Genomic DNA, 14,898 nt, shown 5'->3' on the forward strand with positions numbered 1-14,898 from the left:
AAGTGAATCTTCCATGCTTATTTCTGCATGTCATATAAACTGTTCTATAACAGAAACACTGATCTCTCTAAGCTCCTTCACATGTGCTTGGACAGGTGAAGATACGCACATTCATGAATATTTAAAGTGCTATATAATTTTGTTGGTACTCTGTCTTGAAAAAAATGGTTTCTGTTACATATAAACAAACTAACTGAACTGCTGTATGTTTCCTCCTAGGGGAGCAAAATTATGTGTGGTCAAAACCAAACGAAAAGAGAGACAAGCAGAGACTCTTACACAGGATTACATTATAACACGTAAGGAATTTAAACTTATTTTTATAGCAACATCCTTAGCTCTTTCACAGGTTTAAAATTATTTCCAGATCATTTACCTTTATATTTTCCCATCCAGAAAGTTGCAGTTTTTCATAAGTATGGATCGTTGATATAAGATGTTAGTGCTTTATATGAACTTCTTGTAGCCTTTTACATCCAGAAAGGTATATATTCTGTATGCTGTGTAAAGTTGTTGATAATGATTGGTTTCTAGATTGATGCACCTGAAAGCCTGGAAGGACTACTGCCTCGAAACCAAACCAAAACAAAAATAACCCTCCAAAATTTTGGAGCTCGCCTAAATCTTCAGTTTTCCAAAACTAAATTGGTGAGTGTAGGTGGGTTTAGGAAGTGTTTTGCCACTTGGGAACATGAACAGTAACAGTGGCAAAATCAGAGATAGTAGAGATAGTTCTTGAACACATTCCAGGTGATTTTTCAAAATTTAGAACTTGCCCAGAGTTATATAGGGTTTTAAATAGCTTAAATATCTATCTAGCCTGAGGGTTATACTTGTGTAAGAACTTATGTTCATATTAAGGCTCATTAATGCATAAGAAATGATCACCTTTACTATAAAATGTTCAGTGATCTGCCTTTTCCCAAGGGTAAATTTTACAAGAGGATGAGGGGATAGACTGAAAGATTTTGGCCTTCTCCATTAGCATTGCCCCATGTAGTATTTCTTTAAAAATGGGAACAGTCACACAGTTGTGCTGCCCTCCTTCACTTCATCCTCTTCCAGTTCCATGGAGTTTGGACTCAACTCTGTTTTCCAGTAGACCTGGTCTTAGAAATAGCTAAAGGTATTTCTGTAGAGCAAAGTCATTTTTTGGCAGTATAAGAAAAAAAAAAATTAGAATAAGAAAGTCTGGGCAGTCTTGGTAACTAGGCCCATATCAAGGCACTTTTGTTCTGTATTCCCATCTCAGGTACTTTCCAGCCACAGTGGTCTCCTATTTATGTCACTGATGCAGATGCCCAGCTCCAGTTTTTTGGTAGCAGTGGGTGGGATAGCAGCTGGCAAAGATCAAGGTTATATATCTCATTTGGGTGTTCTTCTCAATCCATCTTTATTACAGCCTTGACTATATCAGCATGTGGTCTATTATCTAAATACTTGGTGTGCATTATCATTCATGTTTATACTGTAAAGAGCATTTGTGATTTTTAAAAAACTTTCTGCATAAAATACATTGGGACTTGTGTATTCAAAGGCATTTATAAATGCCATTCAAAGATTTAGGTCCCAGTTATGCAAAGTTTCAGGATTTTATGGCTGAGTTTTAGCTGTTCAACAGTTTCTTCCACATGATTTTGAAACAAAATAAGGATCATAGAATCATAGAATCATTTTGGTTGGAAGAGACCCTCAGGGTCATCGAGTCCAACCATAACCTAACTCTAGCACAAAACCATGTCCCTAAGAACCTCATCTAAACATCTTTTAAACACCTCCACCATTTTCCTGGGCAGACTGTTCCAATGCTTCACAACCCTTTCCGTGAAGAATTTTTTCTTAATATCTAATTTGAACCTCCCCTGGTGCAACTTGAGGCCATTTCCTCTTGTCCTGTCACTTGCTACTTGGGATAAGAGACCAATATCCTCCGTGCCACAACCTCCTTTCAGGTAGTTGTAGACAGCGATAAGGTCTCCCCTCAGCCTCCTTTTCTCCAGGCTGAACAGCCCCAGTTCCCCCAGCAACTCCTCATCAGACTTGTGCTCCAGACCCCTCACCAGCCTCACCTTCCTCTGCACTCTCTATAGTACTTTAATGTTCTTCTTATCATGAGGGGCCCAAATCTGAGCACAGTATCAAGGTGCAGCCTCACCAGCACCAAGTACAGTGGCACAATCACTTCACTAGTCCTGCTGGTCACACTATTCCTGATACAAGCCAGGATGCTGTTTGCCATTTTTGGCTACCTGGGCACACTGCTGGCTCATGTTCAGTCCGCTGTTGGACAACACCCCCAGATTCTTTTCCACCAGGCAGCTTTCCAGCCACTCTTCACCAAGCCTGTAGCACTGCCTGGGGTTGTTGTGACCCAAGTGCAGGAACCGGCTCTTGTCTTTGTTGAACCTCATACAATTGGCCTCAAGCAAACGATCCAGCCGGTTCAGATCCCTCTGTAGACCCTTCCTACCTTCCAGCAGATCAACACTTCTACCCAATTTTGTGTCATCTGCAAACTTACTGAGGGTGGACTCGATCCTCTCATCCAGATCATTGATAAAGAGATTAAACAGAATTGGCCACAATACTGAGCCCTGGGGAACACCACTCGTGACTGGCATCTAACTGGTTTTGACTTCATTCACCACAACTCTTTGGACCAGGCTATCCAGCGAAGACCACAGCCATCCAGGCCATGAGCTGCCAGCTTCTCCAGCAGTGGGAAACAGTGTCAAAAGTTTTACTGAAGTCTAAGTACACAACATCCACAGCCTTTCCCTCATCTACTAGGTGGGTGAACTTGTCACAGGAGGAGATCAGGTTGGTCAAACAGGAGCTGCCTTTCATAAACCCATGCTGACTGGGCCTGATTGCTTGGTTTTCTTGTATGTGCTGTCTGATGTCACTCAGGATGATCTGCTCCATGACCTTCTCTGGCACCAAGGTCAGACGGACAGGTCTGTAGTTCCCCGGATCCTCCTTCCAGCCCTTCCTGTAGATGGGTATCATGTTAGCCAACTTCCAGTCAACTGGGATGTCCCCAGTTAGCCAAGATTGCTGGTAGATAATGGAAAGTGGCTTAATGATCACCTCTGCAAGCTTCCTCAGCACCCTTGTGTGTATCCCATCTGACTCCACAGACCTGTGGGTGTCCAAGTGGTGTAGCAGGTCACTGAAAATTCCCCTTTGGATTTTTGTTGCTTTATTCTGCTCCCCATTCCCGTCTTCTCACTTAGGGGGTTAGATACCAGTAGGACAACTGTTCTGACAATTAAAGACTGAGGCAAAAAAGGCTTTTAGTACCTCAGACTTTCCCTCATCTTCTGTCACTATGTTTCCCCCGCATCCATCAGGGGATGGAGATTCTCCTTATCTCTCCTCTTATTGCTAATGTATTTATAGAAACATTTCTTGTTGCCTTTCACAGCAGTGGCCAGGCTCAGCTCTAGTTGGGCTTTGGCCCTTCTAATTTTCACGGAATTCTTGTATTCCTCTTGAGTAGCCTGCCGCTTCTTCCAAAGGTTATGGATTCTCTTTTTATTCCTAAATTCCAGCCGCAGGTCTCTATTCAGACAGGCTGGCCTTCTTCCAGGCCGGCCATCTCCCCTTCCAGCACACAGGGACAGCCTGCTCCTTGTGCCTCTAAGATTACCTTCTTGAAGAGAGACCAGCCCTCTTGGACTCCTTTGTCCTTCAGTACTGTCTGACACAAGACTCTGCCAACCAGCCTTCTAAACAGATCAAAGTCTGTCCTTCGTAAGTCCAAAGCAGCAGTTCTGCTGGCCACCCTTCTAACTTCTCCAAGAATAGAAAACTCAGTAATTTCATGATCACTATACCCAAGGTGACCGCCAACTGACATGTTGCCCGTAAGTCCTTCTCTGTTTACAAACAACAGATCCAGTGGGGCTCCTTCCCTATTGGGCTCACTAACCAGCTGTGCTAGGAAGCTTCTCTTCCATGGGCTGCAGGAGCCTCCTAGACTGTTTTCTCTGTGCTGTATTTCCAGAAGACATCTGGTAGGTTGAAGTCCCCCATAAGATCAAGCCTAGTCACTGGGAGGCTTCTCCCAGCTACCTGCAAAATATTTCATCTGCCTGTTTATCATGGTTAAGATACTTGCATATAAAGCAATGCAGAAAAGTGTTGTAAGGATTTGCTTTGCAAGTTTTAAAATTTGCTGCAAACTTCAGGAACTTTTCAGAGCTTAGATGTCTGTCTTTGAAACTTACAGATAGAACTGGAAAGAACTGAAGGTCTGAGAAGTCCTTTTGTGAAGTGAACCAAGCCCTTTGTCCTTCTCCTCTTTTTTTTTCCTCTTTTTTTTTTTTTTTTTTTTTTTCCCTTCAGACTTCTGGCTGCTCTTTGATCTTAGAATTGCCTGTAATGGATATTTAAAATGCAGGAATGTTGGTTTGAAGGATTAGATGTTACTTCTAAAACACGGGAATACAAAGTTTTGATTTCCCTTAGGCAACCTTGACTCCACAAATGACGAAAGCTTGGATCTGTGTAATAGTCACCTCAGATGCTCTATGCAGACCGATCAAGCTTAATCCTTGCCAGCAACTGTCCCAGGCATTTCTCATTGCCTTTCATACTTGATGAAATCTGCAAAAATAAAACCTAAACATTTATTTCTGAAGATATACTGCCATGTCACCTGGCTGTGACTTCAGTCAGCCTAATAAATGGAGCAGGTTTCCAGAAACAAGCTGAAAAATCAAGCTGATAGGTCCCTGGATTCTGCCTTCCTTTTTTTTTTTTTTTTTTTTTAATTCAATATAAAGCAGGTGCCCGTAAATTCAAGATTTGTCTGGTTGTTTTTTATCTTTGTTGTGTCTTTTTCACCCCAACACAATTTCCCACATTTTGGGGAACTGCAGCAATCAGTACACTTGAATGTGAGAGCTAAACCTCACCACCAGAAAACAATGTCCCTTGACATGGTGTTTCTCTGTTGAGAACAAATGTGTCTCTTGTCGGAGCAGACCAAAACTGTTACAGTGATTGAAGATACTGTAGCAGGTTTATGAGGAAGCAGAGGTTTTAAAATCTTGATGATTTGGCCAGATTATCTAAGTTATGGGTATTCTTCAAACCTTGATTAATCTAATAATTTAAAAAATAACATGTTTGTGACTTCATATGCAGAAACATTATGGTTTTGGATCATTAAGGGGATTCTGCCTATCTATGTTTCAGATCCAAAAATGCATCTAGGGTTTTGTCATGCTTTTAGAGTATTAGAGAGCTGTAGAAACATGAAAAGTTCAGAAGAGAGCAACTGGTTTGTCACAATGCTAATGTTGAGAACTGAATGACAGAGGAATAAATTAAATATGCATAAACTGTGCAAACAGTATTTGAGATGAAAGGCTTCTGCCTGAAGGAACCCTGGAAATCTGGCAGCTTTCATCTTTGAAAAATTGAGCAGAAAGAAGCCCTCTAAAATACACCCCAGTAGACCACTGATTGGATACAGAATAACTGGGAGGCTGTTTCTGCCACCTTTTCCATTGCAAGGAAGCATTCCAGTCTTTGTAATTAAAATGGAATTTAAAATGGAATTTCTAACATTTTTTCTCCAAACTGTGACCTTTCAGCCCATGCGCTTCCAATGTTCCGTGAACCACGACAGCGAAGCACCAGGAAACAGCTGGAGAAGGACAGGCTGGACCCCATGAAGTCTCACAAACCTGAACCTCCAGTAGCAGGACCAGGTAACCCAGGCATAATAATCTGAGGCTGTTGTATGCCAAAGGAACCATCATGCTTGAGTTCTACACTCATTCAGATTTGCATTCAAACTTTTTGGGTGGTGACTCTACTACATATGTATGGGCACTGTAAAACACTGGTCTTTGATTGGAGTGGTTACCTGCAATAAATTAATAATCACAATACCTTACTTTGTTATATAAGCAGTAAAATACTTACGCGAATGCAGCTCTGAATTAGACTCTTCCTATAGTATTAAATAACTTCTTCATATCAGATCACTGTTACAGTTACAATATGACATTTCTGTGTTTATTTTTAAACACTTTTTTCTAAATTACTTTTTCTTTGCTACAGGTCGTGGTGGGCGTGTTGGAACTCATGGAGGTACCTTATCATCATATATAGTCAAGAATATTGCACTGGATAAGACAGATGACAGCAACCCTCGAGAGGCAATTTTACGTCATGCAAAGGAAGCGGAGGAGAATCCATACTGGGTTGCTCCAGCATATGCTAAGTAAGGAAACAATTTAAAATACAAGTAATATTTCTCAAGGCCAGTGGGAGTTTGGTAAAAATAGAAGACACGTTTTCAATGGTATACTTTGCTTTCTCTCGACTGCTGCCATGAATATGTAAACCAAGAATATGCCATACTCTTTTATGAAGATTAAGAGTTTCTAGGAGGTTAAATTGTTGAAATTTGACATTTCCATTTTAAAAATGTACCTGACAGAGCTAGGAAATTATTTTAAAGCTTTCTGAGCTGATGAGAATTTATAATCTTCTACAAAACAGTGTCTGGAATTGCACTATACTTTTTAATAAGCTACTGTCCCATTGACAGACTGAGATTATAAATTTAACAATATGCCCTCTCGTTCTGACTGATTCTTAGGTTAAACCTTCAAAATATTTACTTGATGTTATGACAGCATATTTTGGATGATTTCTTGAAAGTCGTAAATTTTTATTTGAAATTTTCCTACATAAGGAGCTGAGTACCTGCCTGAATTAACTAGTTGTTGGTATTAAAAATTTTACCAATAAAATCTACAAAGTCCATATAAAGAAATAAATGTTCAGTTGTTGTTAAAGAAAGAGCCTCATCAAGATTATGGTAGTAAAATCTCGGTAATCCTGCAGATAGTAATTTACTCATTTTAAATAGAATGCCTAAATGTGGTGTTATGTAATATGATTCTAGAATGCTTTCTACCAAAGATTTTTTTCTTATAATAAATACAATTCAATGCCATTAAATAAATACCCTCACAATAATACTAAAATAAATACTGAATATATACATGGCATACTGCTAATTAATAAGTATGGCATTTGATTTTGTACATCAAATCAATGCATTACACAGTGTCACCCTTGCTAGCAAAGAAGGAATGTTTGAAAGCCTGATTCTGTAACAGATGTTGTAATTAATATGCTAAATATTGATTTTTAATTGTTTGAGAGTTTATCTTTGCTAGAGGTGAAATTTACTTTGAATGTGTAGGCAGCTGGTTTTATTTCAGATATGCAGCTATCTGTTCTCCAGAGTAAATACAATCACTCAGTCCATCAGGTAGATAGATACCTCAGTATATTTTTGGCTCAGTAACTTCATTGATTATATATTACATTTCATCCTTGACACCTGCAATGTAGTAGACATGAAAGTTTTAAAACATAGCTGTATTACAGAAGGCTTACTGTGTCAGGTAGGCAGATCTCATTACAGTTCCTTGTTAAAGATGTAGCTGCAGGGGAAGAAGAGAGCTGGCTGAGAAGCGGGGAGGATGCAAGTCCAGACTGCTATTAACTTACACACCAGACGGTGATATGTATGTGGGGGAATTGGGCTGCAGCCAACAGCATGCTGCCTTGATGGTTTTGTCAGCTGATAAATCTCATGCCACTGAAACTGCCATTATCCTTCCTTCCAAAGCTTGACTTTGATATGTACTCTATGCAAAGAGCATTTTTAATAATAATTATTATAATAATATAATTGTTGATTTTATTGACTAAGACACTGAAATGCAAAAACTTTATTTGTAATTGTGTTATGTTCTCAATTTTCAGAAACTGAGGTCTATATTAACAACTGCAGACTAGTGGCAGTCATAGGTTTTGTTAGCTGTTGTTTGCACATGCAGATAATATAGAAAGCTGTGCTAATTGTATCCTGTATCTGATGTTACAGGGCATGTATGTTTACCCTGCATATAGTGCATCTTACAGCTGTTCTTATGGATGCATATTTAATAAAGTATGCAAATTAAAAGTAATTGATATTGATATTATCACATAATACTGGATTGGAAGAGTGTCCCTGGTGGCCCTGTTAAAATCAGGCATTCTTAATACAGGCAGTATACAAACCTAGGGAAATGGGCTGCTTTAGCTATAGCAGAAGATGTACTATAGAGTTAGGAAAGGTGATATTCTGATACAAACTTAGAATTACATACTGTCTTGAGACCTAAAAAAACATACATCCCATATATTTTACTTTTTACTACTTATCTGTTTTTCACATTTCTTATAGTTAATTTTCATGTAAATTTATTATAAAACTATCAATTTGATATCTCTCTTGTTTAACAAGGCTTTTGTTTTTGTGTTATCTAGCGGATAACGGATTTCACTTACAGATTTTCATTTTCCTTCTTAAGATGGTGTCTAAGGAAACTATAGTTACTTAATTTTCTTCAGTGATGGTTATTAAATAATTTTAGACTGAGAATGCGAAGGAACACTTTTTCTGGTGGATGAATGTTTTGATAACTCTGATTGTGATGACTGGGTTAGAGTTCAGCTGGTCCTGATTCATACCGATTAGGTCATTCTAAATCAGATAACTGATTTTATGCTTTTTAAATTGTATTTTCACTTCAATAATTCTTATGAAAAATACCTGCAACATGACTTTTGCTCTTAGTTTATACATTGCATGTAAAAATATTTCCTTTGTGTTGGAGTTAAAGGTGCCTAATTTATTCTTGAAGACAAATAGTCATTTGCATTATTTATCACTTAAAATTTTTTTCAACCTTGTTATCATTAGCCTGGCTGTTCTGTTTCTTCTAAAATTTGAGCCAGAAAAGGAAGGTGAAGTGCATGAGTGGTAAAAGGATGCATGAAAAAACAGATGTTGCTGAAAAGGATACTGGGGATGATAAGAAGTACATGTTGAATCAGGAGATGACATGTCACAGAAGCCCAGTGTGAATAAAGTGTCAAAAAATATGTTAGCAACACAGCAGAAGAGTCGTAAAGGATGAGGATAAATAAAAGATCTTGAGATTTTTCAGGAAGAAGTTTGTTAGAGACCTTGGCAAGAGCCATTCCAGTGGAGTGAAAGGAAGGACAGATTGAAGATTTCAAGTAAAGAACTACAGGAAAGGAACTTGAGGCACCAGTTGTAAATGTTTGAAAATTACATTCTTTGTGAGCTGTTTGTTTTAGCACAGCTGTACAGAGATACTATAATGACTTCAGATGTCTCTGTGAGGGACTAGCAGAAATTACTAAGCATTGTAGCTGAGGGCCTGCTCAGGCCCAGATGTAGCTTTCTTCTGTACCGTGGGGAAAGTGAGGGTGAAATTTCCCTCCCCAACATGATATACCTGAAAATATCTTAGAAAATATCTTCCAGTTCAGTGACGTTACCCCTATTTTGCTGTCTTTGTCACTGCTGCTATCACAGGCAAAAGGGAATGACTTGAAGCAGCAGCCTGTAGCTGTGCTGTATGAAGTGTCAGTCGTGTACTGGCTCAAGTACCTGTAGCTGAAGAAGCAGGACTGAACAGAATGTTTCATAACAGTGATTTTATTGGCACATGTTGGTGTATTTAAGCTAAATCTTTTTTGGAAATGGGTAATTTTGAGAGGGAAGCCTCTGAGATTCAGAGAAGAGTCAGGCTAGCTGATGAGGTAAGGAATACAAAGGGGCCTGATGCCTAAAACATTTCTGTCTGCAAGTAGCCTTTCTGACATTACTCTAGTTTCCAAGCATGCTTAAACGTCTTTTTATTTTTTTTTCAGTGCAATATAAACACAAATTTCAAAAGTTACTGCAGCCTGAGTCACATGCTATGATATGCAATTGTCATCCCCAGCTGGTTTAGCTGTAGCAGTGTTTTTGTAGCTGCTAGTCTCTGAACCTCAGATGTCAGTGAGGTACTTTTATTGGATCTCTGTAAGGTAACTAAGAAAAACAACACATAACCAGAGGGATTATTGTGACTCTAAAACAGTCTGCATGACCCCTGGTAATTTTTTAGGAGTCTACAGATCTGAACATGTTGAAAACCACTGAAATAAGGAGAAGCATGCACTATGAATAAATCATGTTAGTTTGTTTTCCCATTTTTGTTTGCAGCCTGTTAGCGTAACCCACAATAGGAATGCTTTTGTCAGTATATGAAACACTGGTTTCAGCTGACAGTCATGTGGAAACACAGGATCGTAGAATAATTTAGATAGAAAGGGACTTCTGGAGGTCATCTAGTCCAACTTCCTGCTTAAAACTTGTTCACTTAGATCACGTTGCTCAGATCCAATTAGATTCAGGTTGTTCAGGGACTTGCCCAGGTGAGTTTGAATGTCTTCAAGGATGAAGATTCCACAACACCTCTGTGGGCAACCAGTTCCAGGAGTCTGGTTGGCAGGAATAGTAAGCCCTTGCTAAGCCCATGCTGGCTGTTCCTGTCACCGTCTTGTCCTTCATGTGCCTTGAAATGCCTTCCATGGGGATTTGTTCCATAGCCTTCCCAGGGACTTAGGTTAGGTAGACCGTCCCGTAGTTCCCCAAATCCTCCTTGTGTCCATTATAAAGATGATGATGATGTTTGCCTTTTCTAGTCATCGAGAACCTCCCCCAATCACCATGAACCCTCAAAGATGGTAGAATGCCCTTGAAATGACACTGGCCGGATCCCTCAGTGCCATTGGAGCTGTCCCATCTCATCTCATAGATTTTTGTATCTCCAGTGTGCTGTGTACTCCCTGTCTCTTTCTTCCTCTTCTGTTGGTCATGCCTCACTCCCTCCCAAAGACTCTGCTGGTAGTATAGGGGTCCTCAGAGAGCTGAGGACAGACCTTCTCAAGGAAAATGTAGCCCAAAAAAGCTGAGTATCTTGACCTTTTGCATACCCCGTGTTAGTGGGTTACCTGCCCCATTGAGCACATCTTCCGTAGCATTGACTATCAGTGTAGCTGTAGAAGCCCTTAGTATTGCCTTTCACATTTCTTTCCAGTTTCAACTCCACCTGAGCTTTGGCTTTCCTAACTCAGTTCCTAAATGTTGATGCAATGCCTCTGTTCCTCTTGGCCAAGTTTGTCCCTGCTTCCTCTGTCTGTGTTCTTGCTTTTTGGGGTTTAGCTCAGTCACGGGATGCCTGCGCATCCATACTAGCCTTCTGCTAGACTTCACTTTCTGCACATAGGATGGAATGTATTTTGAGGGGGTTGTCCTCAAAGATAACCAGCTCATCTGGGCTCCATTGCCCTCCATGGCAATTTCCCATAGGATCTGGCAAGCAAATCCATAACAAACTGAAGCACACTCCAAGTTCAAGGATTAATAAAAGCGAGAAAGTTGATATGGAAAAAGAACTTATCTTTACATGTGCATTATTTAGCCCTCAGAAATAAAAATATTTTGAAGTAGTAAACCTGTTTTGATAATTTTTATTTAAATATTAATAATGTGGCAAACTCCTACTGCATTACCAATCTCTAGTGCAGTTACTAGGCAGAACAATTTCTGTTTAAATTAAATGATCACTGCTGATAATGCTATAACAAAACCAGTGTTTTCTATGCTTATGTCTTTAAAATGGTCAGGCATATGAATCACCCTAGGTGCCCCAGTTACCACTTGTGGAGGTGGAACAGTTTACATTTCAGCTGAGCTGAGGCTACAGCCATTTCATGCTTATTTTAAGAAACTAGATAGCAAGCAGACTTGATTTCCTCTCTGTATTTTTCTTTTAGCTGGTCACTGCTAGATTATGATACAGATTTTTTTTCTTTTTTTTTAACCCCCCCATCCCACACCTGGCTTCACTGGACTCCCTAGTATACTTGCATTATCTGAAGTTTCTCCATGCCACTCCTCTCCTAGAAAATATGTAGATTCTACTGCTGCTTCACAAATTAAGTAATTCTTCTTGGTTGGAAGTTTCTAACCAAAATTATGGCAGTTGCAGGTTTTGCACTCAAAAGTTATAGATTAGTGGTTAATTTGTTGTGCTTTACTAAGAAGTGTCTCAATACTGACCTGGTGGGATCCAAATGCCATTTAGATACTTTTTGTCTATTCTAATAAAAGGCAGGTTAAAATGGGCTAAATAAACTTCCATCACTGTGTTTTGAAAAAAGAGAAGAAGGTTCCATATGTTCCATATCTTCAACAGCTAACGAAGTCCAGTATTTCGAGCAATAAGGTGTTCATCACTGGTTTCTTTTTTGAATCTAATTTTGATTTTTTTTTTTTTAATCCTTCTTCAGTGATTGGTTAAATAGAGTTTATGTAACTATTTTCTAATTATTTTTTCAATTGGAGGGTTGTTTGGTTTTTATTTTTTTAATCTCAGTTCTGCTTTCCATGGAGTATCATCTAAATTCCAGTAGTCTTGGTCCTCAGCTGGCTACAATGTCTGCTTAGGTGTAATGAAACCTGCACCCAGGGACCGTGTCTCAATAGTCCTGCAGCAGGACCATCTATGGGACATCTTAGTATGCTCCTTACCTTCATGGCAAGTCTGGAGAATGGGAGAGAAGGCAGGCTGATAGAAAGATCTTATATAGACAGGAAGTTGTCTTTGACTAGATTTGGTGACTTTAAATCTATTTTGTGCCACGTATTTAACAAACGGGGAATCCTGGACTGTACTGGCTGGTGGCTTGCTATTACTCTTTGAAGTCAGTGGCAAAATGAAACTATGCCTATTGTGTTAAGTAAGGCAGACACAATTTTGTTAAGGTTTATACATTTGGTAGAGTCTGCCAAATAACAATTGTTACAATAATAGTGCTTCACATCCTTAGACCACTGTAAAAACATTAGTTAATATACAAATGAGATTATGACTGCCTTGGCTGCATTTTATACTTTGTCATGTCTGTTGTAATGAGAAGTAGAGCACAACTAGCATCAGAAATCTGAAAGTTCCTGCTCCGCAGTTATTGTGCTGAGAATTAGGTTGGAAAAGGAGACTGTGCGGTGATTAAAGTGTAAAACAGGGGAACTCAATGTCCAAACAGTTTATTGAAATGCTGCTTGATACTGTGTTCGTTTAAAAAGTAATCAATAATTATTTTTATAAAGTTTAAGTGTTATTTAAAGTACAAGTAAACAGTGAAGAAATAGATACCGTCAGGCTTGACTGTAGGATACACTGTGTTCTCATATGAAGACCATTAGGGTTTTTTATGTTATAGTAGTGCTAGATAAAGTCTCTGGAGGAGAAGTTGGTTTTTTTGTGCATGGGCTAAGCCAGAAGTCTGGCTTAGCTGTTCTGTTTTCACTTGCTGGCTGCTGTATACTATGGTGTTTCAAAATGGAGGTTTTCTTTTTTTAAATTCGTGGAATAAGAAGATCTGTGGCTAGCATTCTAGCATTGTATTAAATTGATTTGTTCTTGTATTTTAATTTTATTCATGGAATACACAGATAATGATTGTGAGCTGATAAGGAAATAATACTTGCAAAAGATGTGTGTTTGTTATGCTTGCCCCTTGCCTGAGAGCTGCAAGTTTCTTCAGCTCTTAGAAGGGTAGCTCATAGGTTTATGCTGAAAATGAAAAATGGGCAAGTCAAGGATGCTCTTTTTTTAAGTATGGAAAGGATGTCATTTGTGTCTAGTGCATGTCTAATATAGTTTCTGATAAAGAATTATAGACTGATCATTATTTTCATATTTTTAATGTTTTCTAGAACACAGCCAAAAACAGTTTTTGCCGAAGTGGAACCAGAAGATGATGAAACAGACAAGCCAGAGTGGAAAAAACGTAAAATTTGAAAAAGTGGTTTAAAGAATAGTTTTAGAGCATTTGAAACAAAGTGCATCATTTATTTCTTAATTTTGGGTAGTGACTCAAAATTTGAAAGCAGAAATTACTTCAGTTTATAAAACTTGCTACATTGTAAAAAAGAATTGTTGTATCACAGTGTGTTTGGAATTAGAAGGGACCTCAAAAGATCATCTAGTCCAATCCCCCTGCTGGAGCAGGAACGCCTAGGTGAAGTTGCACAGGAACATGTCCAGGTGTGTTTTGAATGTCTCCAGAGAAGGAGACTCCACAACCTCCCTGGGCAGCCTGTTCCAGTGTTCTGTCAGCCTTACTGAGAAGAAGTTTTTTCTCAAATTTAAGTGGAACCTCTTGTGTTCCAGCTTGATCCCATTACCCCTTGTCCTATCATTGTTTGCCACCGAGAAGAGCCTGGCTCCATCCTCATGGCACTCACCATTTATATATTTATAAACATTAATAAACATTATTACACTGGATTTTGTAATAAGGAATTAATTTTATTGTGCAAAGAACTCCTCTCTATGTCAGTTTTTTAGTTTTGTGATTTAAGTGAAAAAAATCTCTATAAACAGAAATGTAGTGAATTCATTGTTTTGCCAAATGTTTTTTTTAATTTCTGCTAGCTTTATAAATGCTGTGTCATGACAGTGTTCACAGTATCACAGTATGTTTGGGATTGGAAGGGACCTCAAAAGATCATCTAGTCCAATCCCCCTGCTGGAGCAGGAACGCCCAGGTGAGGTCACACAGGAACATGTCCAGGCGGGTTTTGAATGTCTCCCTGGGCAGCCTGTTCCAGTGCTCTGTCACCTTCACTGAGAAGAAGTTTCTTCTCAAATTTAAGTGGAACCTCTTGTGTTCCAGCTTGCTCCCATTACCCCTTGTCCTATCATTGTTTGCCACCGAGAAGAGCCTGACTCCATCCTCATGGCACTCACCCTTTATATATTTATAAACATTAATAAGGTCCCCCCCTTAGTCTCCTCTTCTCCAAACTAAAGAGACCCAGCTCCCTCAGCCTTTCTTCATAAGGGAGGTGCTCCACTCCCTTAATCATCTTCGTTGCCCTGTGCTGGACCCTCTCCAGCAGTTCCTTGTCCTTCTTGAACTGAGGGGCCCAGAACTGGACACAAT

General features: G+C 39.2%; 1 protein-coding gene across 1 annotated transcript in view; it reads left to right on the plus strand.

Annotated features, from left to right (window-relative positions):
- Positions 1-14,348, plus strand: part of WDR70 (WD repeat domain 70) — a 131,374-nt gene extending 117,026 nt beyond the window's left edge. Inside the window, exons 15-18 of the mRNA XM_065047582.1 lie at positions 220-299; positions 5,607-5,723; positions 6,079-6,241; positions 13,667-14,348. Of these exons, the coding sequence (XP_064903654.1) occupies positions 220-299; positions 5,607-5,723; positions 6,079-6,241; positions 13,667-13,751 (445 nt within the window). The 3' untranslated portion in view covers positions 13,752-14,348. The remainder of the gene's footprint in view (positions 1-219; positions 300-5,606; positions 5,724-6,078; positions 6,242-13,666) is intronic.
- Positions 14,349-14,898: the final 550 nt, after the last annotated feature.

This window comes from Columba livia, chromosome Z (genome assembly GCF_036013475.1).
Source record: "Columba livia isolate bColLiv1 breed racing homer chromosome Z, bColLiv1.pat.W.v2, whole genome shotgun sequence".
Classification (NCBI taxonomy): domain Eukaryota; kingdom Metazoa; phylum Chordata; class Aves; order Columbiformes; family Columbidae; genus Columba; species Columba livia.